Below are 26,745 nucleotides of genomic sequence, written 5' to 3'. Positions count from 1 at the left end.
AACTGCATACCAGAATTTTTTCTAAAGATTCTGATTAAAAAGTTTGAAATTTGGGTGAAAAATTGCAAAATTTTTATAATTTTTATACAAAGTTTAAAATCTGAATTTATATGGTGTTTGTTGTATAGCCAGCTAGGCTTTTATAAAAAAATAATAAACATTAAATAAACAAAAGACAAATAGCCAAAACTGGTCAAAATATCGCACTCCTATTATTTTGTGGACAGCTGTACATATATTTTTTTTTTTATATGGGAGTTGAAGTCGGTATTTTTTTTGCTAAAAATTACTTGTTTGCTTAAGAATTACTTATTGATTTTTTTCCGAAACCTATGTGTAATGGAAATTTTTTATGGAATTCGTGTTTTACCAAAGACAGGGAAAAATATATAAAACGGGTTTTGAACGATTTTAATTCTTAATTTTTTAATTGTTAAAGATCTAGAATAAAGAGTATTTCAATTACAAAATAAAGATTTTTAACTTTTTTAATTTTTTCTTTCACAAATATTTTTAAATATCTAATAAGCGGTTAAAAAATAGAACACGAAGGACTGAAAGTATCGATTTTTTAATTCTTCGAATTCGGAAAAATTTTGTAAAAAAATTTTATGAAAAAAAAAATTACTGTGTAGATAATAAAAACCTTTTAAAATTTCAGTTCTTTTACTTAAATTTAGTTGAATAAATCAAGTAAAAGGTCTGAATTTTTAAGAAAAAGCAATTGTTTAATCTTTGTTCATACGGCTCCATATTTCAGAAAAGATATTAGAAAAATATTTTTGCAAAAATTTCAGGGCTGGAAACAATGGAAATTTTTTCATATAAAAATATAATGAGTATTTAAAATTTTTCGGATACGAATTGTTTTTATGGAAATCACTTCAATTTTTATTTTTAGTAAAATTCTAGTATTCTGTCAGAGTAAAAATCGTGTTAAAAAAACTTCATTTCGAAAAAATTAAACTACCAATAAGTTTCGAGTACTAATTTTCCGAAGAAAAACAAAATTTTTTAATGTACGTGGTTTTTCATTGTTATTATTGTTTTTTTCAGTGCGCTTGGTCTTTTAAAATTATGGAAAAATTACTTGTTGGAGTCGGAAAAATTATTTATTAATAATTTTGAAAAAAATAAAAGGTAAGGAAAGATTTTAACGTTTGAATGTGAATGTATGGAAGATTTTGAGTGTAAATGTACTGAAAAGGGTTTCATTCATTCATTATTAAATTTAAAATTTTACATTTTTGCAAAACATTTAAGGTGCGAAATTTTTTCCGGCAAAAAAAAATATAAAATGTATGCAAGATCTTACGTGTAAATGTTTTCGGTAGACATTCAAATCTAAATTCAGCTTAAAAGTCTTAAAAAAACATTTTGGGAATGTAATTTTTGAATTAATTACGACGTAGATTCTTTATAATCCGACACCTATGAAAACAAACACCCTTTACCAAACAGCCGTAACGGCCAAGTTTGTTGTTTATTTTATTTTTTATTTTTTATTTTTTCCTTTCATGTTTATTTACTATTCCTTTACTTGTGCATTTTTTATACTTCTTTGTTAAAGAATTTATCAAGTCAGCATTTTTCTTTGGCTTTGCAATGCATGTTTTATGCAAAAACAAATATGTTAAGCTGCCATAAATAAATAATAAATGAAGAATTTTATAACTGTGAGTCAAAAGCGCGATTTTTTCCGGTTTTTTTGCTTTTTCATGTAAGCATGGACTTGCAGCAACAACAAGAATTTCGTCCCGATGCGAGTTGGTGCATGAATTTGCTAATTTGACGTGAGCGCATAAAAGAATCTGGCGGCTGCAGTTGAGATATATTTTTTCATAAACTTTGAAATATTAACAGGCTGCCAGGAAGTCAGTGGACTGTTGGCCGAAATTTCAACGAATTTTTTTGATGTTCATGTTTTAAATTTTGTTAGAAAATTACTTGGCTTGGCTGATTACTGATTGAACTGTGAATCAAAAGATAACGAAGCGATATCCCACTACTAACTTCTACTCAGCTCAAAAAGGCGAAGGAAGTACAAATTTCCTTTAGTTTTATCGCCATTTCAACCTTTTCGGCACACACCTTGAAATTGCACGCATTCATGTAAATATGTATCTTTTATTTCTTTTAACTATTTTTCATAAACTCTTGGCGCCACGCACCACAACCGACCTGCCTTCAACGAATAATTAACATAAAACAAACGAGTAGTCTCCGCACCCTGCTAGGAAGGTTTCTAATGGTTCTATATGTATAATACTCGCTATAAAAACTGTCTATTGTCATAGCCGAGTGAATCCTTTTGATAGTTACTGAAAATATGTTTTTAGATTATGACCTAAATATTCGCCCGCACACAAATTTAAATATATTTAACCCTACCTACGCATACTTGTGAAAGAAAAAGTTTTTTATGCTTACCTACATATTTTTTTGCTGAGTGAATCAACCACAAAGTATTAACACAGTAAAAATCCTTGTTAAAGGACAATATTTTTGCTAGTAGGTGTGTTTTGATGACAGAAAATGGGTTGGAAAATTGTAGCATTTGAGTACTTTAACATAATTTTGCGCACTTAGTTGCGGTTCATTGAGCAAATAAGCAGAAATGATTAGGAAAAGTGCGAGCAGAGGAAGAAATGTTCAATTGTTAGTAATAAATATAATTTTCAACATTTTTTGCAGCACTTACTAAGAGGAAAATACTATTTTAACGAAAAATAACAGTAAAATATTTAATTAGTGATTCCGAATTTTTTCGGAGTATTTTCGGAGTTCTCATTTCATTTCATTTTATTAACAATGCAATAAGGGCATACGGATATATAAATTAACACACTTTAAAATTTTTTCGGAGTTTTTTTGTAGCGGCAAGGGTGGTAATAGAAATGTATTTCATTAAAGATTGATGCACTCCAAAATTTAAGCACTGTAAATACTGAAATATGTTTCCAATATTTTCGGATTAGACGAACTGCTAATAAACATGGGACTTAATTTTTCGTTATCTGCAGCGACAATAGTTGTAATTTTTTCGACGTTAAAGATGCGTATTAAGGCTTGTTTTCACCATTTCAAATACAATGCCATTTGTCCAAAGCGGTATATCGATTGATTTCGATCAGCATAGATCTTTAGTCGTGTACGTGCGCTACTAAACCGGCTATCTGTCTGTTATTGGACCCATAATTTCATCGGTAAAGGTATGGATAAAGGAGATACAGCTGTGTCAAAATATAATATATAGAATAATAGCCTAAGTTAGGGCCAAGAGTTGATTAAATTCCAAGAAACCCAAAAAACTCTTCGCCCTCGGTGCATTATGTTAGAAAATATTCCCGAAAATACTGGAGTTTGTCAAAAATAAAAAATCGTAACTGAAGTGAAACATTTTTCCGAAAAATGCGAGGCTCTCCAAGCTCAAAAAATTCAAAACTTTAATTTCTAAGATTCATAACCACTGGAAAATAGTTCTACAAAATATCTGGTAATTTGAGTGTCTAATGCATTGAAAAACATCTCCGAAAATTTCGGAGTTGATAAAACTATGAGAATCTCACAAAACATCCTTACTATTATCGGCATTAGTCATTGAAAAATGTTTCTGAAAATTCCGGAGTTGACTTGGACATCAAAAATAAAATCATAATATCAAGCCGTCATCGCAAAAAAAAACAGAAATGCAGAAATGCATCTAGATGCTATAGCAGCAGTTCTGCAGCAGATATTTTAAGTATCAAACACTGGGGAAAAGTCTTCAAAAATTTCTGAGCTGATAAAATTTTGAGTATTTTAGAAAAAATATTTACATTTTGAGCTCCATAGGCACTAAAAAATTACTCCGAATATTTCGGAAAACCTCCAGAAATAAAAAAAAAATTGTATGTATTTTGAGTAAGTTTTCGAAAACTTCACATGAGTATGACAAAGAAATTTTCGAAAAATTCAGAGTTGATCAAATTTGAATTTTGAAATCTTTGCGAACATTTCGGATTTAATAAAATCTTTACATTTTGAGTAAGATGCAATGGAAAAGGTTTCCGAAAATTTTAAAATCCAGGAGTTGAAGAAACTTTGAAAAGATTGGAAAGATCGTCGTGTTTCAGTATGAGGCGCTGTAAGATTAAAAAAAAAATATTGGAGTTGAACAAAACTCTAAAGATTTTTGTATTTTGAGTATAAGTTTCTGTAAAATCTTTCCGAATGTTTCGGAGTTGATCAAAATTCGAACATTTCAAAGAAATTTTTCGAGTTATGAATAGCACAGTCACTCCAAAAAAATATGCGTTTATTTGAAAGAAATAACAAAAATTTTGGTTGAACTTCAACAGTCTAGTTCATTTTCAAACTCACCTCATAGAATTTACACAGCTGTCTCTAACAAAAACGTAATCACCTCACACTTCAGCGCAGGTTTTTCCACTTGAAAAACAACACAAAGAATTCCAAAAACTTTTCCGCACCCACAAGTGTAAGAAACGCGTGCAACTTTATATTTTACGCGACAACAAAAGCCAACTGCCGTTAGAAGATCTCTCAATACGTGATTGCATTACAAACAAAAGGCAATTTGTTATTAGTTATTTTCCGAAACAATTTCAGACAACTTTGTTGGGCATGTATTGCCATATCAATGCTCTGATAAGCAGAAATAGGAAAGTTGAAAAAAAAAACAAAAGCACCAAATATTACTAATATCGACAAGTGTAATTACCACAAGAGGCTGACTGATAAAGGGAGTCGCAAAATAACGAAGCAATAAAAATATTAAGCGACATAAAAAAAAAACAAAAACAAGAAAGCGCAGTATTGAAAAGCATCGATAAAAAATGAAACAAGTGGTCCGAAAAAAAATAATAACAGCGCAAATGATGTGGAAAACCATTGAAGTAGGAAAGAAAAAATAAAATAGAAAAATATAAAATAGATAAAGCTAGAAGGAGAAAATAAATAAAAATAAAAAGACTTCAAACAGCAGCACTCTCCTCTTAAAGCAATTTCTGTAAAATAATTGTGCCGGGCTGAAATAGGGAAAGCCAAAGAGGCGTGTGGGGCGCTGTGCAACTTGATAAGAATTTTGCGGCAAAGTAAAAATGCAGCAACAACAATAACTGGCGTTAATAACGAAGAAGAGGCGGGGCGATTCGATAAAGAAGAAGCAGCATGCAAGTGAGTATTGCTGGTGTGCGCGGTTTGCCTAGATGACTTCCGGGAAAAACTAATTGAAATTTGTAACCTAGCTATGTATGTAGGTACTACATATATATTTTTTTGTTTAAATTAAAAGTGCTCATAACTTGCAGGCGTGCAAGTAGCAGCTAAAGTAATTAACTATTTATGAATGAGCTCGGCATGACGAGACTTTTAGCAAACTTTGACAGAGCACTTCTGGCATGTTGTTTGTTTACTTGCCTACTTAAAATCAGTCATTATTGCCGTTCATTATTTTATGCAGCCATTTCTTTCTTATCGTCTTGCATTTTTCTACCAAACCAAAATAGAATGACAAGGTCAAAAGGCCACATGCGAGGGCTTGCGGGTAGAAATTCAATATTAATACCAGAAATTATGTGCGAAAAAAAAATTTTACTGCAGCGCGATAAGGTGCACGCAATGACGAAGGTAGGACGGGCTAAAGAATAATTTATTTAAAATTGGAAAAAAGTATATACATACAGTATTGAACATATCTATAGCACCCCCCTTTCAAAGCGATATTGTTTGCCATTTATGTTTAGTTATTTGTTTTTAAGAATTTTCAATTAAAATACAGTTCATTCTCTAACAAAACCCATATAAACCCATGTTTTAAACTTTTTAAAAGACCGCAAAAGAGCGCAACAAACTTTCCCTTAAACTTCAACTCATTTGCTCCCATATAACGACTAAACACAATTTATTTTTATATGGCAGAAACCCGCAACATCCTCGGCGAAAAAAATTCTAAAAAATCAACGGTAATTTTTAGCCACTTGAAACTTGCACATTATTAGACTAAAATTGAATGGGCTATAAAACTGTGTATTCAAAAAAATTCTACCGCTTCTGAGAAAAAAGTTTGAAATTTGGTTGAAAATTTGTTGCACTTTTTTGCGGTCTTTTAAAAAGTTTTAAACTTGAGTTTGTGTGAGTTTTGTGAGAGAATGAACTGTATTTTAATTGAAAATTCTTAAAAATAAGTAAATAAACATGAGTGGCAAACAATATCACTTTGAAATGGGGGTGCTATTGTATTGGCCAATACTGTATGTACATACATATAGATTAGGGTGCATCACCGAAAAAAGTTGCGGGTTTTCATCGAAATTATGTACACAGATTATTATATTTTAAGACTCCTGCTAAAATATATCGGAAAAATATTAAGATGTTCGTAAGGTAGACCGATTAGAAAATACCTCTAAAAACCGCATTATTTTGATTCCATTGATACAATTTTTAAACATTTTTATGCCGACCTTTTAGGCTTAAATTCGTCTATCATCTGAGGTTATTAAAAAAAAAATATTTTCAAAAACTAATTTTATTTATAAAAAATTTGAGGTATTTTCAGATATTTTTACGAAATATTTTGACGGAGGTCTTAAAATATAACAAATCTTATGATTCCGAAGGAAAAAAACTATCGACTTTTTTTTGTATGCAGAGTGATGCACTCAAATATATATGTTTACTGTAAATCAAAATACATACATACATATGGGTGTTTCCAGCGGAAGGTCCACCACGACAAAAAAAAATAAAAGTTTTATATCTAACGTATTTACGGACCGATTTGTCTGCCTTTTAAAATATATGCTGGCTTTGTAAGTAGAATCATGTTTGCGTAAAATGGTCTTCCTAGGTGGTGTCAAGGTCGAGATATTTCGAAAAACCCGTTTTTATGGTCCGATTTGGTTCGAATTTGGCGTATATATTTGAAACATAATAAATCATAGATTTCCAACAAATTGACCCTGAATTGGCGCTGAAGACAAAATATAAAGTATATACGACGTAAAATAAATGTTTTATTTGCGTTAAAAATTCATTTAAAAGCAATATTAACAAAAATATAACGATGGACATTTATGTCAGGTGACGCCACGTCACGTCACGTTTCACACTTGGGGTTGTAAAAGAAAATTGAAACAATTCGCATAAATTCAAAAAACTCTAAAAACAACTACAATTGCTCTAAATCATATTAAAATATGTTTCATGAAAATAGCCATCCACAATTCGCAGAGTTTTGCGATTTTGTAAGAAAAGAAAAAATCAACTTCCATTTTTTGTCACGTAACGACACTCTCTTTAAATGCTTATATTTCAGGACCAAGCAGTTCGATTGATTTCATTTTTCGGTTAAATATAGAGCTAATTATGTGCTATACAATGGCCCAAAAAAGTTAAGGAAAACAAATGGTATTCCTTTTTTGTATCACATTGAAACGTACGACTGTCACGTATGCGACGTATGGAAATACCCATATACTATATTAGACGGTACCACCTTAAAAGTACACACAAAAAAGTTCGCCGTGCAACCCTGAGTCTAAAGTATTTTTGAAAGGTAATTAAAAAAAATGTATTTATTTTTACCCACATTCGGCAATAAAGAAAATTGTTAAATAGTTGTACTGGAATAATCGCAAGAGCTAAATATTTTTTTTACCTGCAATTTACTGACATTAGGGTGGTACGTTAGGGTGATAAGAATTGAAATCTGTCGGGTAGTTACTGAAACAGAGTATTTGAGGTCAATGAACTTTGGAAGGAAAAAAAATTGTGTCGACAATAACATCGAAATATCATAAAAGGGCGACCATATTTTAAACTCAGCGGTATATGACGAACTTTCTTTTCTGGTACAGTCTAATGTACATACACATGTGCATACATAGCCCCGCAAACATATTCTGAGCGATCAGAATATACATATGAGTCCGAAAGCAGTCCTAGATGGGTAAGAAATACGAGTTTCAAAAATTAAAAATTTGTGACTCTTATATGAGTCTTTTAGTAGTCATATATAATCCAAATTATGAGCCAGCACCTTGTGCCAATAGAAAAAAAATAAAGATTCGAAATTTATATATAAACTTGTTTATACAGAAATTAAAAATTATTAGAAAGCGAAAAATAAACAAAATTTAGCTGCAGCTGCTGCTGTTAAATGCTTGTTGGAATGTATGTATATATGCAGGTAAGTATGTATGCTATTTGAAAGACATTTTTTCTGAATGTTTTTGCAAATATGGTGCCTTCAATAAGACTCAAAGAACAACCTAAAATAAGAGTCCGAATGTAATAATTTATGAGGCCGGTAAGAGCCTGTAAAAGAGTCTGAAATCATTCATATATGAGGCCAAACATTTTTTAAAGAGTCCAAAGTGAGCCTTTTAGGCGGTTAATAAGACTCCAATATGACTCATATTGAGGCTCATTTGATGTATGAATTTAAGCTCATATAAGTCGACCTTCAGAGGAAGGGAAACACCCTCATTTCGGACTCTTAAATGAGCTCATTATGAGCATAAATGCTCCGAAATATGACTCTTTAAAGACTCATTTATGACTCCAAATGTTTGCTGGGAGGTATCGCCATAAGTCTTAGCCACATGCAATGGCTAAGGAACCGGTCGAGCGAGAAATTTTTGTTTTTGCGACTAAGAACAGTATAGCCAAGAATAATGAAAAAAGATGAGATTAGGTCAGGACGAAACATTTGCAGTTTTTAATAAAATTCATAATTTTTTCAATCATAATTTTTCGATTTTTTATGACCATGGCCCATCCGCTTTGTATTTGACCGTAATTTTTGTCATTTTTGTTGTAATTTGCTGGATGAAGATGATAAAGAGCTGTGTGTTTCGGCGCCCCAAAACTACTTAGATCCGCGAAGCCTGCAAATGTTGTCAGTCATTTATGTGGATGGAACTGATTTGAAAGCCTTATCCAGTCTGAAAATACAATGGTTTTGGGGCCACAAATAGCAACTACCTTATGGCGATCAATGTATATCAAAGGTAGAAGAAGATGTTTCTTGGATCTCGTCACTGTGAAGTGGTCGACTCTGCTTTAATTGGTTGACCCATGTGTTTACTTGGCTTTCCTTCATCACCACTTTGCACAGGTCTTCAGGTCAACTTTTAATGAAAAACTATAGTTCCCCGTTCATCTAAGCGTTCGTTAGCTCTCGAACAATGAATGAATTGAATGCTAATCATTTCAACGTATCTAAAAGATGCTCCAAAATCAATAAGGCAAACAACTCTTTCAATCAATAAAAAATTCAAAAGCTAAACCATAAACTGCGCCATGAATGAAAATCATTTGTACATAAGACGACCGCACTGGAAATTCTTAAGAGTCCGGCTTAGCTGTGCAAATCGTAAAATTCTATTCAAATGCAAATGCACTGAACGAACCAGGAAAGCGTATGAATGCGATTACGATGACACAAAGCGCGCTAGAAAAGAAGTGGAATTGAATCGAATAATAGAATGGGAGACTCGCGCCAAATGGGCAATAGAGTGTATGGCTTGGAAGCCGGAAAAATAACGCAATGGAATTGGATTTTTAATTTCACGCTCGTTGAGATAAGTGGGACAACATATCGTTAACGCGAAGCGCACAAACATAGGCACATAAGGAAAATAAGTAAGCAACATTAAAGAAATGCAGCAGCAGCGGCAGCAGACAATTCGCATGAAAAATTAAAAACAATAAAGAAAAAAGGAGACAGAAGAAATTGCAGAGAAGAGAGCAAAAGATGAGGAGGCTTGGATAAGCAAGCAAAGGCGGATAAAAAAAAAAAAAAAACAATGGCAACAAAAGCCGGCGAAATAAAGGGAGGCCAAAGACATTTTTTCAATTCAATTAACAGGTGTGCGTGCGATTACGCAAAAAGCGTCGGAAAACAACACTAACAACAATAAATAGAAATATGTAGATACAAAGCTCAGCGATGTTGTAAAATGCTAAGTTATCGGCTTAGCGAAAGCGCATATAGAGAAAACAAACTTCCCAGTAATAAAATAAAAAAAATAAAAAACAAAACAAAAAAAAACAGCAGCTAAAGAATTTATACATTTATATACACTAGCGCTGGGGAAAAGCTGCGATATCTGAAAGTAGCTGCGAAAGTCCACAATTAAAGATAAAGAAGTTAAGCGTTTCGCAATTGAACAGGCGACTGATTAAGAAAGCATTATTGTAGTTAGAACAAAAGGCGAAAGAGTAGTCTAACTACAATTGTAGACAATCGCACACAAAAATTCACAAAAGCGGTTAATAATCTAGTAATTAGGTCATCAAGCAAAAAAGTAAGCGGCGCAATTGGCGCCACACTTTTGGATACATATGTATGTAAGTACTTGCATACGTCTGTACATCACTTATGCACGGAAAAATATTTCTTTGTGGCAGAATGCTTTAATAGCCGCTACGAATTGGGGCTACGATGATGATTTTTACAACACTACTATACTACATGAATGTAAGTAGGTTGGAAATCAATTAAGACGAAATAAATACTGAAGCTGTTTGATGACTGACTGCAGCTTTGTGACAATTACAGATGCGGCACGAAGATAGTGAAAGGTTGTTGTTTCTTGCTTGACCGAAAAGCGACAAATGGAGTTCTTAATCATTTTCCGAGATAACGTTTGATGTTCTTGCAGAAATTGTTTCTTCTCTGTAAAGCTGTGAAGGATTTTGCAAGAAAGTTACTAGCTGGAAAAGGCATGAGAAAAATGCTAAATTGATGATCTATGGCTTAAAGCAGGACTGTTGCGGTTGACACCAATTTTTTGAAATTAAATTTTTTTTATCTACTTTTATACTTATGTACAGTCTATAGTCAATAAAGTTTGGGTACAGCGAATTTTTTACAATATGGGCAACTGTTTTTTAAATATTTTATTTTTCGCGAATTTTTTATAAAAATATGTTTAATTCTACAACAAAAACCCCAAAATTCAAAGTTCCAAACCTTGTGCAAAATTAAAGAAAATTCTGCAAAATTTCATTCAAATATTGCACTTTTTATTTACGCTCTCTAGAAAAAAGTTGAGTATGCAGTTTTTTAGCCCATTCAATTTTAGTATAATAAGGTGCAAATATGAGGAAGCTAGGACTTACCATTGATTTTTGGGGAATTTTTTTGTTGAAGGTGTCGCACATTTTTTCCATATAAAAAATTTATCAAACATTATTTTATATGGAGAAAATGAGCGACACCTTCAACAAAAAAATTGCTATAAAACAATGATAAGTCCCAGCTACCTCAAACTTGCACTTTGTTATACTAAAATTGAATGGGCTAAAAAACTGCATACTCAAATTTTTCCAAAAAAAATTATCGAAAAATAAAATATTAAAAAAATAGTTGCCCGTATTGTAAAAAATTCGCTGTACCTAAACTTTATTGACTGACTGTATGTACAAACAAATGTACACTGCCGGCAAAAAGTATTGGCACAGCTGCTTTTTTACAATATACAAATCAGCATACTCAAAAAATCTGATTAATAAGTTTAAAATTTGCATGAAAATTGGCTGAATTTTCGCGAGTTTTGCACAAAGTTTAGAAATTATATTTTTATGTTTTTTGTTGTGAAATGAACCATATTTTTATACAAAATTTTCGGAAAACTATTTCAATAAAAATTGTTGCATATATTGTAAAGAAGCAGTGAATGTACACTGCCGCCAAAAAGAATTAGCACACGAGAATTTTTCACCATATATATGTATGCAATATTTTTTATTCAAATTTTTTTTTTTTTAAGTTATTTTTTTTTATAAAAATATGGTTCATTTTACAACAAACAACATAAAAATACAATTTCTAAACTTTTTGCAAAACTCGCTCAGATTTTAAAAAAATAAAAGTTTAAAGTTAGTGAAAAACCGCGCTTATTTTTGAGAATATTTTTGTTGAAGGTGTTTAGCTTTCATTATTATTGAAATTTACTTTTCGATCCACAGCAATAATTGGGGGGATTCACAAGCCGTGTTAAGCGCTTTAATGTTTTTAATTTTTTCAATCTAAAATAACGGTTAAAACGGATTTAAAAGATTTTTAGGTATAATAACAGCCAATAATATATATGTGTTCTATTAGTTTAAAAACATTTTGGTGAAGTTACAAATCGCCTAAAAAGGTATTAACTTATTCATTTTATTAGGGTGTCGCTACATTTTTGTGTATAATCGTTATTCTTAAGTGAAAAAATTTATCTCAATAATAACACTGTAAGGACGCCAAAATGATAAAAAAACGCCGAAACACGTAAACTTAATTTTGGCTCGAAGATTACCGCACTGTATACCGTTTTCCTAGATCAGGTAATTTTCGCAAGATATTTTTATTTTAAGCTTGCACTGCGATTGAAAAAAAATGCAAATTTTAACAGGGAAACAAGATTTTTGTAAATTCTTTTGATTTGTGTTTAAGCCCGTACTATATTGTTGCTTATTAACGAAGAAAATTAATTGATAAATAACGTTGTAAATGTAAATGTCAAATGAAAATGCGTAATAATTTCGTTTTTATGTCAGCTAAGAATGGTAGGTACTCATACGCCACGTAGGAACTATTTATGAAATCATAAATTTCGATCGAAACATTTCTTAAATAAAATTTTTTATTTTTATTTTTATTTATTTATTATTTTTCTAGCTGTATTTGGACACCGGGAAATTTTTTTTACCAGAAAACCTTGATATATGAATGATAAATTAATGTTGTATGGTGATTAGGACGGGTCAATTTGTATGGGAGAATTTTCCGACTATGAGCGTATAGCACAGCCAGATTCTACGTGTAATTCCAAGCAAATTTGCCAAAGAAACCATGGGTCTAAAATCAATTTGAAGGTTGCCAAATTGGGAAAAAAGGTTTCTTAGCATTTTGCTGTAGTGTCTAAATTTTGTACAAAAACATGCAATAAGCGGTTTTTTGGTAAGAGGAATCCATTTCTGCAATTATCTTTTTCTTAAAACCTCCACCAGAGGGCGCGCAACAGTGAAAATTTTCACATTTTTTTTAGCAACCTATTTTCGAAATTTGGCAAACTCCAAATTGATTTTAGAACCATGGTTTCTTCAGCAAATTATTTAGCTTAGAATGACACGTAGAATCCTCCTATGCTATACGCGCATAGTCAAAATAATTGACTTGCCCTAATGGTAATACTTATAAATTTTTTCGTAACACTTTTTTTATTCCTAAAATCTTTTCTTTGTATGTGTTTTTCTTACTTTTACTTTTTTCCAATTTATTTATATCTACTTTTGAATTTTGTAATTTTGCTTTTTTTAAATTATTTTTTTTTGTGCTTTGTTTTATTTTATAAATTTTTTCTTCTCTTCTTATTTTTAATTTATTTATTTAATTTTGTTTGTATTTTTAATTTAAAATTTATTCCCAATAAACATTGGGCTTGGTTAACAATTCGAAAATGATTGGAAAACTAACATTTTTTTCAAGTCTCACCTTCGATAACGAATGTGGAATAGGTTAGCATTCGATTCGAGAACTAGGCCATTCTCCAGCAAAACGGAACCTTCGTTATCTAATGAATTTTTCCTTCGATATGAATTCGAAATCTAGCCCATTATCGAATTGAAAGTTTGATGAGAGTGAGTGATTGTATTAAATTTCTATTCGAAAATGAGCTGGATTTCACTTCCTCTCTTGTTACTATGGTTTTAATTTTTTTCTAACCCAACTCGAATGTATTTCCAATACACTATGAACGTTGGGAAACTAAGGTTGGGTTTGAGTTCGTTCTCAGTTCGATATTCATATTGGATTTTCGAACGTTCGCCAAAATGTTTATAGGGTTTTTTCTTATTTTTATCTTCTGCATATTTTTGTTATCTAATTTCTTATTATTTTTTGAAATCCTTATTTTTTAAATTGTTTGTTTTATTAATTTAATTTTTGGTTAAAATTTATTTATTTGCATTTATCTCATTTTTTTGTTTGTTTTTAATTCATGTCTTTGTTCTATGTTTTTCATTTCCTTGTATTTTTTCTTGTTTTATTTTGTTTGTTTATTTTTTACTTTTTAAATTTTTAGTTTTTATTTTTTGTTTTTTTTTATTCTTTTAATATATTTATTTGTTTTATTTTAAATACTGGTTTCTCATGCTGATTACAGATTTACAAATCTGTCAAAAGTCTAATAGCGGTTGTATAACTGGAGGGATCTACAAGGTGGCAACTTTTTTTATCTATTGTTCGGTAGCCCTTCAAGCAGGCGAAGGTTGAACTAATTAATTCGTGTAGTACAAAGTGAGATTAACTTCCGCGGAAGGAACTTTGTTTGTATGAAAAAAAAATTTGAATAGTTCTTGAACGAAGATGGCGATTGTGGGATGACCGAGCACCCATGTAAGTATTTATTGAATACAACATCATATCGAGCAGGCGAGAAAAGAGTGAAGAATTTTGATCCATCATTTAGTACGCCAGCAAATCCGTAACGAAAATTCAACAAATAACCGCGAAAAAATGTTTGCGGCTTGGCAGCGAAACCTGATTAAGAACAAAAAAAAAACTCAAAAATGTGTACCAATAATAAAGACGCCAACAGCCAATCAACGAAGTTATGGACACGAAAATATGTGCAACAAACAAACAAAAACGCGCTAATTGAATTTGTAATATCAGCAACAATTGCGGCTGACCAAGTTGCATACTTCGTTTCGTTTTTAATATTTTTTTGTCGATTTTTTCATACATTACAACCAAATCATAAGCGAACTCACCTGCAGCTGTTGTTGTTGTTGTGTTTGTCGTTGTTGGAGAATGCTGTTGACCACCACTACGCTGTTGTTGTGCTGCCGCGGATATCGGCGACATCACTGCTGCTGCTGTTGCAGCACCAATCGTACGTGCCACATTCGATTTGCGGCGTTGTATTAAGTCTTTTTTCCATTGTGGCATCTCCGGCAGAAATGATGGCGATGTGGCGGCGGAATTACCGCTGCCGCTGCAACTGCCATTTGGTGAGATGAGCACATTCGTGACGGCAGCGGATGTGTCTAAACGCTCAGTAGAACCAAATAGCATTGTTGGTCTCACGGCAGGTTGAGTTGCAACACCACTTTGGTTGCTGCTGCTACTATCCAAAGCTACTGCTGTTGCCAAAGTGGCATCTGCTGTAACCGTGGTTGATGCGATGCTGCCATCCATCAGGGTCAACGGTGTGGCGGCCATAACTACAAGCGGAGGGGAGGCGCGCGCGCGTTTAGTATGTTTGAGAAAAGGAGGTCGCGCGGCAGGTGCGCGCAGAGAAAATTTCGTTTTGCACTCTTGGCGGTTTTCGCTGGTAATTTTATTAATGCTGAATTCTGCGCTATTTAATTTTTTGTTTGTTTAATTGAATGCCTTTTTAGCAGTATTTTATGTAAATTTCAATGAAATTTTTATTAAACAAATATGAGCGCTCACTGATTCACTACTTAGCTCACAGTTGACGCAGCGATGCGTTTCACGCTTGGCCCGAACGCGCACTGAACGCTGGAGAGATACTGACAAACTGGTGGTGCTGTTGGCGTTGCAAATGGTTCACTCGCCCGTCGTTGTGCACTTCGTGCGCGCTGCTAAAAACGGCTGTGAGTCGGCAGCGGGGCTGCGTTGTGCGCAATTTTATTTTCTGTTTTCTGCTTATTTTTTTTAAATCGTTTGGGCCACTAATGTCGCGTACGCTTGTTAAGCTAAGCGCGCTGTGTCGGTGTTGACCCGCGCGTGCTTTTGTATGGCGCCCAGTGGGTGGGCCAAATAGGTTCGCGCTCGAGGCTTGTCTCTTTAACGCATAAATATTTTTCTAATTGGATTTGTTCTTATTTGCATTAGCACCTGTTTTTCATGGCGCTTTCGTTGCTTGTGGGCTTCCTTCAGCGACCCGCTATGACACGTTGATTGTGCCCAATTTTTAGTTCGCTACACTTTTTATAATGTATATATGTATATATATTTGTGTAGTTATGCTTGTTTCACACTTTAACAAGCCGCGCGGTGCGCTCACTAGAAATTTTTATTTTATTTTATTTATTTTTGTTTGGGCTTGGAATTTGTAAAATCACAACTGGAAATACATACATCATATTTTAGTTAAAGGGTGATTTTTCTAATTTAGATATTTAATTTTTTAATTACAAAATTTTTTTTGGACTACAAAAATGTATATATATATACATATGTATGTAGGTTTTTATGTTTTTTTTATTTTATTTTATTTTTTTGTCTCTACTGTTAATGCGAAGATTTGTTATTTTATATATATATGTGTTTAACCATTTTTTCTATATTATATTTCCTCTATATTTTTTATATATGTAGATAATAAATAATCTATTTTTTACCACCTATTTTCCTTATTATATATTCATTTTTAAATTTTTTTACTTTATACTTTTTATTTTATATTATTTAATTTTATTTATGTATTTTATTTTTTTCTATTTTTTTTATTGTTTTTTTCTTATTTTTTAATTCTAGCTACTTTATTTAAATTTTAATTTAAGGTTTATTTTTATTTTTTTTATATATATTTTTTTTATTTTTGTTTTGTATACCTTTATTTTTTATATATTTCCTTTTTATATGTTTATATTTGTATTAATTTTTTTGGTTTTTACACATTTTTATATTAATCATTTTCGAAAGGGTAGCTCGTTATCTAGCAAAAACCATGTAAATTAAATTTTAAACTGTGTACAAAAATTTGGAAAATTCGACAAAACTTCCACAAAATTTTGAGTTTTTAATATTTTTATAAACAACCTGAGAATGTCATTTTGTAGCCCATTAAATTTTCACTTTAATTTCTTTTAATTTTTTTCTTTTAGTTCGAAGTAGCTATGACTTACTGTTGATTTTTGGCTTTTTTCGTGGAAGTTGTTGCTCAATTTCTCCATACAAAAAATTTCGTACATTCATACTACATTGTATAGAAGAAGGAACCTGAACGAAAAATTGCCAAAAATCAAATCAAATTTTGATTTACATGGTGTTTTTAGATAGTAAGATAGCAAAAAAAATTTATATATTTTAAATAAAGAAACTATTTACATTTTCGCCAGGGGTCATGTATTTTTTTATATAATTAGCTTCGAAATTCAAAATGATTTTGTTTGCAACTTATGTTTATTTATATTAATCTACAAAAAAAATTATCAAACTTAAAAAATGTTCTTTAAGATATCAAAATTTTTAATTAGAGTATTTAGATAATTTTCGGGTGTGCAGTTTTGATCTGATAAAGTGCAAGTTTGAAGTCGCTAAACATTACATTTTAGAACTATTTTTATTTTATGTTTTTTTTTTGTGGAGGATGTTGCGGAGTTTTTTCATATAAAAATACTTAGTTTTTGATTATGCGTTATATGGAAGAAAATTTGCAACACCGTCCACAAAATTCTAAAAAATCAACGGTAATTTCTAACGACTCGAAACTTGCAATTTATTAGACTAAAATTGAATGGGCTACAAAACTACATAACCGAAAATAAACTAAATATTCTAATTAAAAATTTTGATGAACATTTTTTTGAAGTTTGATTAAATTTTTGAAATTTGTGTAAGCTTTGAAACTTTTATATAAGTGGTTTCTGTTATAGATTGAGTTATGTTTTAAGTTAAAATTATTATTAAAAACAAATAAATTACCATAAGTTGCAAACAAAATCATTTTATAATTTATTTATAATTTTTTTTTTATTCAGCAGGGGGCTGGGTTATTTTGGAAATCCCGATTTCCTTGCCGCAGTCGAGTACGTCTGTATTATGATTGTTTTTTTTATGAATTTTAAAAATTATTTTTTATTAACTAAAAAATTTTTTCACAAATTTGGTTTTAATTTTTTGTACATTTAATTTTTCTCTTTTATTGGTAATCTTATTAATATGATTTAGTAGAATTTTTTCTTATTGCAAAATTGGCTTGCCAATCCCTACACAATATCCACCTTCTCCTTTGCCAAACGCAATAAAATGACAAACAACCTGTAGGCTAAATATGGCAATGACCGCCTTTAACTATTATTAACTACTGTTCGTGTTGCTGTCATTGCATTTTCTCCTTATCTACACTTTTCACACTTTTTGCTGTTATTTCTTGCAACATTTAAAACGCTCTCTACCACTGCGTTTAGGTATATGCACTTAGTTTCGCGAGCGCGCTATGAATGTCGACCAGTTGGAAACTGCAACAACGTCCAACTCCAGTCAGTCGATAGCAACTTGGAGCCACACGCAACAGCGAATGTACAGAAGACAAACTCGTTGTCACACTGCACTCACCACTGTAGCCACCACCTGCGCGAAACAACAACATCAACTCTCGACAAGTGCAAGTGTCATTGCGCACACTCTGCCCCACTGTTATGTGCTACATACATATGTACATGCATGAAGGTGCGTGTCGGTGCAGTTGCAAGTCTACCTTTCGTTTAATTCATGGAACCATACATACATATGTATGTTTGTAAATATGAATTATATATATACAAAGTCGTGTATCTATGTGTGTATTTACTCTCCGCAATTTGTTGTTGGTGGCCTAGCCAGCATAGCATATGTTTTTTCCCAATTTTGGGGTGGAAATGGAAAAGTGCACCAGCAAATGAAAAATTTAACAGCATATGTACATATGCATATATATAAATGCAGACAGTGAAATTCAGTCAGTTATGGTGGGATATGAGGAAATGGGCGGGCGAGCGAGTGATAATTACAGTGTCGACTTGAAAGTTCGGTACATTAATTTTGGGGCGTCGATGACTACGTATACTTATGTAGCTACACCTACATATGTATGCATGGATAATTGCATTAATTTTTGTTAGCAATTATGTAGGAGCTGGAGGCTGGTTTAGTGACATTCAGATAGAAGTTATACATAGCTGGTATTTAGGAGCCATCAGAAAGTGAAGCTTGAAGCTATCCTATTGGAGAAGTAGCATCCTATCCCAACTAAAGTGGAGCGACTACATGACGAATTTGCAGCACATTTCCTTGAGATAAGGTTCTTTGATTGACATAAACAATACAAACAATTACCTACGTGGCGTCTAGGCTATTTATTTTTTCTATTTTTTTAGCACAAAAAATATTAATAAACCTGTTTATTTAATATAAGAAAATTTTAAAATTTACCTATAGTACATTGAATTAAGTTACACAGACAACCAAGTGCTACGTTCGTTGCGATTGCACTCCTGCGTTCAAGCGCGCCAAATAAACGAATTGTCCAAACCGGCCGACCAACCAACAAACAACCGCCACCACCACCGATACAAGGAAGGAAATCAACCATCAAAATACAAAAAAAAAATGTCGCCTCAGCAACAGCAACAACCACAGCTGCCAAGTAGCCTGGCTTCGCTGGAGTAGCTCGGCAAATGACAACAAACAGCAGCAGCGTCTTTATCGATTTTTGCCTGGCTGCCTGCCCGCCGGTTCACTGTATTGTTTGTTGTTTAGACATGGTAGACATAAAGGATGATGATGGAAGCAGGAAACAGAAAAACAGCTATGGAAATTGGATTTTCTCGTACACTGAGTTTATATGCGAATGCAAATTGGATGTGATAAGAAAAGTATATAGCGAAAAATGACAACATCGGATGGCAACAGCCACTGTAGCGTTAAGTTTGCGGAAGTGAATGGGGCACTGAGGCGGAAATGTAGAGGGGCAGACAAAATTAAATGAAAAGTAAAAATGGTATACAAGGATTGGGGATTGGGGTAGAGAAAAGGATCGAATTGTTGAACAGGGCGGGGCAGGTGTACATACGCGAAAACACAGGTACAGTGGAGGGTAGTGGGTGGTGGAGCAGGCGAGGGTAGCACGCAAGCTAGCACTACTTGTTTTGTATATGCAATTGAGTGATACAAAGCGAAGTGGTTGGGCGGCGACGCAAAGCCTCTTGAAACGTACTTGATGTGTTGCTGAGTAGGTGCTTGTAAGATTCGATGCTTTTTTATACACATCTATATCTATATATACATAAATATAAAAACTGTGCAGTTGCAGCCTGCGTCGCTCTGGTTGGATATTGTGCGGAGATTGTGTATCAATTGTTAAACAGTATATGTACGCAGCCAAAAAGGGGGCCAGACACGTCTGAACCTTACAAATATTTCAAATCAAGCTTAAAATGCATTTGATGGCACATACACACACACCGTTCTGGTTCTTTCAATTTAGCAGTTTTTATGGAAATTATACATAAACCGCACTATTTTAAAAATGTGTATTTATGCTGCACTTAATTTACCACTGGAAATTACATTAAACTTGCCGCATTTCACAAACTGTATAAAAAATGTCAATTAAAATAATCGACGCGCTCCGTATACACAAAAACAAACCTCTCGCAACAGCCAACGAACGCGAATGCGGGGAAATTTCCAATAGGGCTGCCAGTGCCAACGAATCAATCGAATGTGTTGGTTTTAGTTGATAAATTAACTCACGACTCTATCCCGTATGCTGAAAATCATTGTTATTTTTTAATTTATGAATATCTCGCGGTCTACCAAGCACAAGCTTGGTTTAAAGCTCAATTTAATATTGTTTACAATTACTAGACGCGAAGTTGGTAGCCCTAATCGAATTTGTTTACCGCCTGAGCACTCGTTGGCTCGAAAGTGGCGAGTAATGGATTCAGACTGGGTTGCCGAAACAATGAAAATCATTGAACCTATTCTCGTTCTTTGCGTTAACGTTTTAGATTTACGTTCCTTTTCATTCGAGAATTTATCAAATGATTTTATTAAAGTTTTCACAACAAATTAAAAAAAAAATATGTGCATGAGCCATTATAATAAAACGAGATAAAAGAATATATATAAAATAGAATCCGATTCAAGCTGAGTTAAACAAGAAGTATCCTTCAAAATTTACCCAAAACCATAGAACGTAATCTATCACCTCTCTGTCTATTTACGTTCTTTGGCAAAATCCATGAACGAACGACACAAGATCACGTCGATTTTGGAAAACAAGCGAAAAGTAAAGAAAGCAAAGAAAACCACGAAAACCATAATTAACCAAAATTGTTGTCAGCCACTTTAAATACACAATGTAGGTAAAATTATTAATAAAAATGCGGTAAAATGTGTTGTCAATTTGAATTAAATCTTCTTTAGATAAAGAAATAGTGGTGCTTGTGATGTAAACAAATGCTCAGCTGACGAACCCGCCTCCACGAATTTTTTTCTCAAAACCAGTTACAAATACAACGTCGCGTTCTTACGTATCTTGTAATTTTGGTTCATGGGCAAAATCGTATCTATTTGGAACATTTGTACTAAACGGCAGCACTGTTTTAAAACCCTTTTGTTTACTTCGTAATTTCTTCGTATGCCATTTAACCAGCTGATAATGTTAAGTCAATAATAAAATTTACAAACAATAGTAATTGAATCATTTATATCAAGTGTTAAATTGAACACAACACTCGCTAAACAATGGCGGACTACGAATTGATGAACGAGCCCTCGCAATCGCAATCCTGGTGGCGCATTGCAGCACTAATGGCACTTTATATGCTTACCACCATATTTGTCTTCCTGTTATGGAATTCCGCCTATGATACCATCTATTATCCACCAGACGTGCAAGGTATGTAATTTATGTAAATTCACGTTCGCATAACTCACCCAATTCACACCTGCAGCCGTGCCCGATTTCTGGTTTCGACGTGCCAGCCTCTATGCCAATAGCGTTCATGAAAGTACGCTTTCACACGATTTTCGTTTGATGAAAAATCAGACAGCGCGTGTAAAATTACACCCTTCCTACTCTGCAGATAGTGGATTAAATGGCTTGGGTACTCTGCAGCAACAGCAGCAGGCGCAAAAGGTTAAACCCAGCGCACCACAGTTGGTCAAGAATGCGCCACCCACCATGAGCACTGCGCCAGAAGTCCGTTTAGTGTGTTATTATTCAGTTCCCGATCCAGACAATGAACTCGATGACTTGCGTTTAGCAAATGTAAATGCCGAACTTTGTACACACATCAATGTGGGCATGGTTGGTGTACGTAATGGCCAATTGATTATCACTGACAATATGCGTCGTATACTGTCGCAGGATGTGACGGTGCTGCGCACAATTAATCCCGCCTTAAAGCTATTGCTATGGGTGGGTGGTGGCGCCAACAGCGATGGCTTTCCAGCTATGGTTAAGAATCATACGACACGCAAAGTATTTGTACACTCCGTGAAGCAAACCTTGGCTATGTATAAGCTGGATGGTATTGATTTGGATTGGGAATTCCCCAGCGCATACTATAAGGAGCGTCAGCATTTTTCACAATTGATATATGAAATACGTCAAGAATACAGGCGCGAACGACGCGACTACTTGCTGACCGTGGCCGCAGCAGCGCCCGAAGGTATCGCTGTATTCGCCTATGATGTGCAAATGCTAAACCAGTACGTAGACTATGTGAGTTTGATGACATATGATTATCATTTTTACTCGCACGGTACACCATTTACAGGTGAGTAAGCACATACTTAATTATCTTCTGAATTATACATAACATTTTATATGTTAAGGTTTGAATGCACCTTTGTATGCGCGTCCGAATGAGGGCTCATTACTTGGCACATTAAATATCAATTATTCAGTTAACTGGTGGCTGAACAACGGCTTGGACCGCAAGAAATTAGTCGTGGGTCTGCCAACTTATGGACATTCTTTCACGTAAGCTAAAAATTTTTCTCTAAGTATTAAACCTAAATAAAAAATTTGTATACATATTATAGTTTGGTAAGCTCTCTTAATCATGGCATTAACGCGCCCGCCGAAGGTATAGGGCACTGTGGCAGTTTGGGGTTTACTTCCTACTCGGAGCTGTGCTGGTTCAACACACATAACATATTAGTTCATCAAGCATACGACCAGTCTACCTGCTCACCTTACCTAAGCAGTGGCAGCGAATGGATTTCTTACGAAAACGAAACAAGCATTGCATGTAAAGCGCTCTATGTAAAAAATCACCAACTTGGTGGCGCTATGATATTTTCATTGAACACGGATGATATAAAGGGCTATTGTCCACGCGCCTATAAAACCAAATTTCCGCTTGTCGAAACCGTTAAATCAATTTTGTTTGGTAAAAGCTGAAGTGGCGGCGCTGGAATGTAATTATTGTTAATGATAAGTATCTTGTTACGCAACGTGATATGAAATTCCAAAGCACATACCGATATGCTTACGGCGGCGGGATATGCGCTAAAGCCTACTTGTTTAATTATAGGAAATTAATGACTTATAAGTAGTTGTAAAATAGCAAATTTAAGATGTTTTAAATAGCAAAATATGCAATGTGCCGGATTTTATTTTAACTCTCAAATAAAAATACATGTGATTTGAAAATTTGTTGTTCTTTACTAAATTGGGCACACGAGGGGCACAAATGTGGCACTACTTCGTCCAGGAAACTTTTGGAATATCAAAGTGCTCCGTTAGTGTATCCAAATGTTCATTGAATTTTTCCACGCGCTCCTTATGTGTGGTGGACGCCCTTTCCATTATGCGTTTGTTGCGCTGCAAAATTTCAAGTGTTGGGATATGTCTAACATTTCTTTCTAACAGCTCACCATTTTTTCCTGCTGCTGCTTGAACGCTAGTTCTGCCTTGGTCAACTTTGGTGCGGAGCTGTTGGTAATCTTTTCCTCCAAAGACTCATTTATGCTACCTTGTATTGATTGCTTCTGACGCTCCTTGTCCTTATCTCTATGTTTGTGTTTACTTTTCTTCTTTTTCTTGGTTTCGTGGTCATTTTTAAGTTTTAATTTACCTTTAGCCACAAAATCATACGCGTCCGACATGGTGAAAACAAATGTTTGTAAAATGTAAATAAATAACAAAAAAGTAGAGGTGGGTAACTCAGCACTGTGCTGAGTTACTGTGCTGACTCTTAGAAATGTGCCGCACGCTCAGGCTCACCTCTGAAAAAATTTGTAACTCAGTAACTCAGTTTATGTGCTGACAATGTATAGCTCAGTGTGCTTCAGTGTCGATATGGTAACTCAGTTGATGTGCTGACACTTGCATAGCTCGGTTCGGCTGCATTGTTTCGAACTGTGTCGATGTGGTAACTCAATTGATGAGCTGACACATTCACACAATACGATCTTCCAAAAAGTTCCATAATAGATGGCGTCACGAGACTTACCATCAGTTGAATATACGACTACCAAATTTAACAAGAAGCAAGGCGAATAGCCCAGTTATGCATACATGCACTGCTATACCCTTTTTACGTAAAAGTCAAAACCAAACAGAATTCTACATGTGAAGTGCTGTGCGTTGGGTAACCGCTTACATGCATAGCCCATTTAACAGATTCTTATGTGACAACTCTCAAGCAAAACTAAGTAGGGAATTTATTCGCAAATGAACTCACCAGTTGAAATCAGCTTTCTAAAATTTTGCCGGCCAGCTACGAATAGAAGCTAAGGATAACCTTTTCTAAATCGATTTCGATTACTAACATCGTCAATAATTTCGATGCACATACCAATTGTGCGATAGCACACTTGTGCCAGCTCTCTGTGCTGACTCATTAAAGTGAGTTGGAGTTACTGAGTCAGCACACCAAAATTTACAGAGTTACCCACTTTTACAAAAAAACTGCTTCTTCTACGCAGTTTACACACAATTTAGTAGGGTTACCAACCCTCCTGGGTTTCGGGGACATGTCCTGGATTTTGGCACTTTTGGGAAGCGTCCTGGTTTATGACCTAAATATTCCCATTTTCATTAATAATGTGCGAGTTTATGTTTTCATCCTAAAATGATATTGCAGGTGAAAAAAATAACAGTGTTCTAGAAATGAACACAAATTCAGGAGCGAATTGAGTAAAATTTTATTCCACTCGCGGCTCAGTCTATTTTGTCAAGATTGAAGAAAGAAGGAAAAGAACAAATCTGTTATGATTTCATTGCAAGAGTTGGAATAGTATATCACGAAATTTTGGAATACATAGAACGCTAGGTTGAGAGTTTTTCGGAATTTAAAATTTTTAAATGGCTAGATTGAAAAAAAATCAAAATTTGCAGTACAAAGATATAGAACAAAGTGTTTCGTATTTGTTACAAAAAAAAAGTTGATATCAATGACCTAAAACTGCATGATCAAGTTGTAAATTTGAAACGCCACTTTGTATGAAGTACGACAAAATGTGATCAAAATTTCCACTAAATTAACGACACTTTTAACTCAATATCTCGGAAACTAAAGGAGATATCCGAAAATGGAGAACGTAAATTGTAAGATATTGATTAGCTTAATGTGACTGCATTACTAACTAAATTTTTACTAAATTATCGAAAAAATTGTAGTCAATATCTCGGAAACTAAAGGAGATGTCTAAAAACTGATAACACCAATCGAAAGGCCTTATTTCAAAATATATAACTGCATCTAAAACTAAAAATCGTCAAAATTGCGCTTACGACAATATTTTACCCAGCCGACGTTATGTCTTCGCAATGGACGAAAGAGAGAAATCGATTATCTCTCGAAAATATGCGCCATATCATATCCGTCAAGTTCAACTTTTCTGAAGAAAACTTGCGTCCTGGATTTTCGTTAAGAAAAGTTGGTAACCCTACAATTGAGGAATGAGTAAATTTCCAGGGTTTAGAGAGACAAAGAATTATTTTTGTCGAATTTTGTGGTTATTTTATTGCTTTTAATGATATTTCGATTTAAGAACTTTTCATGTGTTTCTACCTCACATTCCACATGAGCCACAGCATACTTCCCACAAATTGTTTGGCATGCAACCCTGTGTAATCCGTTTTGATTTTCAACCCACCCTGTACTTCTGGTAATCCATTCCAATGACTTCCGGTAGTGCATTCCAATGAATTCCAGCCCGATGACATTTCACGAACTTGCCTTCACTTGACATTCGTTGTTGATATTTGTAGTTCCGTTTTGAATTTCCTATTCGTTGTTGAGTTTTCTTGCAACTTCTTCAGTATTTTTTCTGCTGTGTTCTGTAAAGTAGTGAAAGAGTCGAGTTCATTTCTTTTTTATTTGTTATTTGTGTGATAATTCAATTAAAAAGAAAACAAGTGTATTGCAGCACAGAAAGAGAATTGTGCTCAAATGTGCAATTGATTGTTCGCAGCGAACCAAGTGCGGTGCAAAAGGATTTGGCGACAGAAATTTTCGCAGTGAAAATTTTCGAGTGCACAAAATTCATACGCACACATACAAAAGTGTTCACGCAGTGTCACACATACGCGGAGGAGTGGCAGAGGCAGCGGATATATAGCGCAGACACGACAAAATACACGCGCGACGCATGCACGACGCACCGGAGTATAAACATAGCAGTAGTAGCAGTAGCAGCCGTGAGCAGCAACTTCAGCCAGGAAGAGTGACTACAGCCGCCACTGTCGCTATAAGCACTGAAGCAAGGATAACACTATCAACTTCTTTAGAACCATCCGCAGGGCCAAACAGAACGACAAGCACTTCATCAATGGAATCGATTGGGCATAAATTGCACAGGCTGGAGAAGCGTCTAGAGGAAGAGAATAACTCACATAATCACTTGATGTTTGTCACCGATGCTCCAAGTGGCTCCGTACCACGAGTTGGCGACAGAGAAGCACATCATATGGCGCTCCCCATTGGCAGGACAAAACGCCCCAATCTGGGTTGTAAGTATCATAGAAAATGCATGAATATAAAAAAAAA

General features: G+C 33.9%; 4 protein-coding genes across 7 annotated transcripts in view; 2 read left to right on the top strand and 2 right to left on the bottom strand.

Moving 5' to 3' along the window:
* LOC118748764 (serine-rich adhesin for platelets) overlaps positions 1–20,416 on the bottom strand; it is a 122,605-nt gene extending 102,189 nt beyond the window's left edge. The window contains exons 1-2 of one of the 4 annotated variants that reach the window (XM_036483430.1): positions 20,190–20,416; positions 14,773–16,094 (exon numbers count right to left, since the gene is read on the bottom strand). In XM_036483430.1, the coding sequence (XP_036339323.1) occupies positions 14,773–15,223 (451 nt within the window). In that variant the 5' untranslated portion in view covers positions 15,224–16,094; positions 20,190–20,416. Of the gene's footprint in view, positions 1–14,772; positions 16,095–20,189 lie in introns of those variants that run through there. The other 3 variants (XM_036483431.1, XM_036483432.1, XM_036483433.1) reach the window with 3 other exon arrangements.
* Positions 20,417–21,348: 932 nt separating this feature from the next.
* LOC118748762 (chitinase-3-like protein 2) lies at positions 21,349–23,392 on the top strand. The gene is made up of 4 exons (XM_036483427.1): positions 21,349–21,638; positions 21,694–22,521; positions 22,580–22,727; positions 22,790–23,392. Exons 1-4 carry the CDS (start codon positions 21,485–21,487, stop codon positions 23,148–23,150), a joined length of 1,491 nt encoding a protein of 496 aa, XP_036339320.1. The 5' UTR covers positions 21,349–21,484; the 3' UTR covers positions 23,151–23,392.
* On the bottom strand, positions 23,326–23,922 carry LOC118748763 (protein FAM32A). Its single transcript, XM_036483428.1, has 2 exons — positions 23,627–23,922; positions 23,326–23,573 (listed from the first exon to the last, which is right to left on the bottom strand). Exons 1-2 carry the CDS (start codon positions 23,855–23,857, stop codon positions 23,451–23,453), a joined length of 354 nt encoding a protein of 117 aa, XP_036339321.1. The 5' UTR covers positions 23,858–23,922; the 3' UTR covers positions 23,326–23,450.
* Positions 23,923–26,059: 2,137 nt separating this feature from the next.
* The window catches only part of LOC118748761 (dual specificity mitogen-activated protein kinase kinase hemipterous-like), a 13,958-nt gene continuing 13,272 nt past the window's right edge, over positions 26,060–26,745 (top strand). The window contains exon 1 of the mRNA XM_036483426.1: positions 26,060–26,708. Within this exon, the coding sequence (XP_036339319.1) occupies positions 26,348–26,708 (361 nt within the window). The 5' untranslated portion in view covers positions 26,060–26,347. The remainder of the gene's footprint in view (positions 26,709–26,745) is intronic.

This window comes from Rhagoletis pomonella, unplaced genomic scaffold (assembly GCF_013731165.1).
Source record: "Rhagoletis pomonella isolate Grant_MI unplaced genomic scaffold, Rhpom_1.0 Rhpom_scaffold_00013, whole genome shotgun sequence".
Classification (NCBI taxonomy): domain Eukaryota; kingdom Metazoa; phylum Arthropoda; class Insecta; order Diptera; family Tephritidae; genus Rhagoletis; species Rhagoletis pomonella.
This window is presented reverse-complemented; position numbering and strand designations above follow the sequence as displayed.

Bases quoted from the DNA above. Each gene is read 5' to 3' on its own strand.
- LOC118748763 (XM_036483428.1), bottom strand. From the start codon at position 23,857: ATGTCGGACGCGTATGATTTTGTGGCTAAAGGTAAATTAAAACTTAAA. The intron at 23,574-23,626 runs GTGAGCTGTTAG...GAAATTTTGCAG, and splicing joins AGCAGCAGCAGGAAAAAATG to CGCAACAAACGCATAATGGA.
- LOC118748762 (XM_036483427.1), top strand. From the start codon at position 21,485: ATGGCGGACTACGAATTGATGAACGAGCCCTCGCAATCGCAATCCTGG. The intron at 21,639-21,693 runs GTATGTAATTTA...TCACACCTGCAG, and splicing joins TTATCCACCAGACGTGCAAG to CCGTGCCCGATTTCTGGTTT. The intron at 22,728-22,789 runs GTAAGCTAAAAA...TACATATTATAG, and splicing joins ACTTATGGACATTCTTTCAC to TTTGGTAAGCTCTCTTAATC.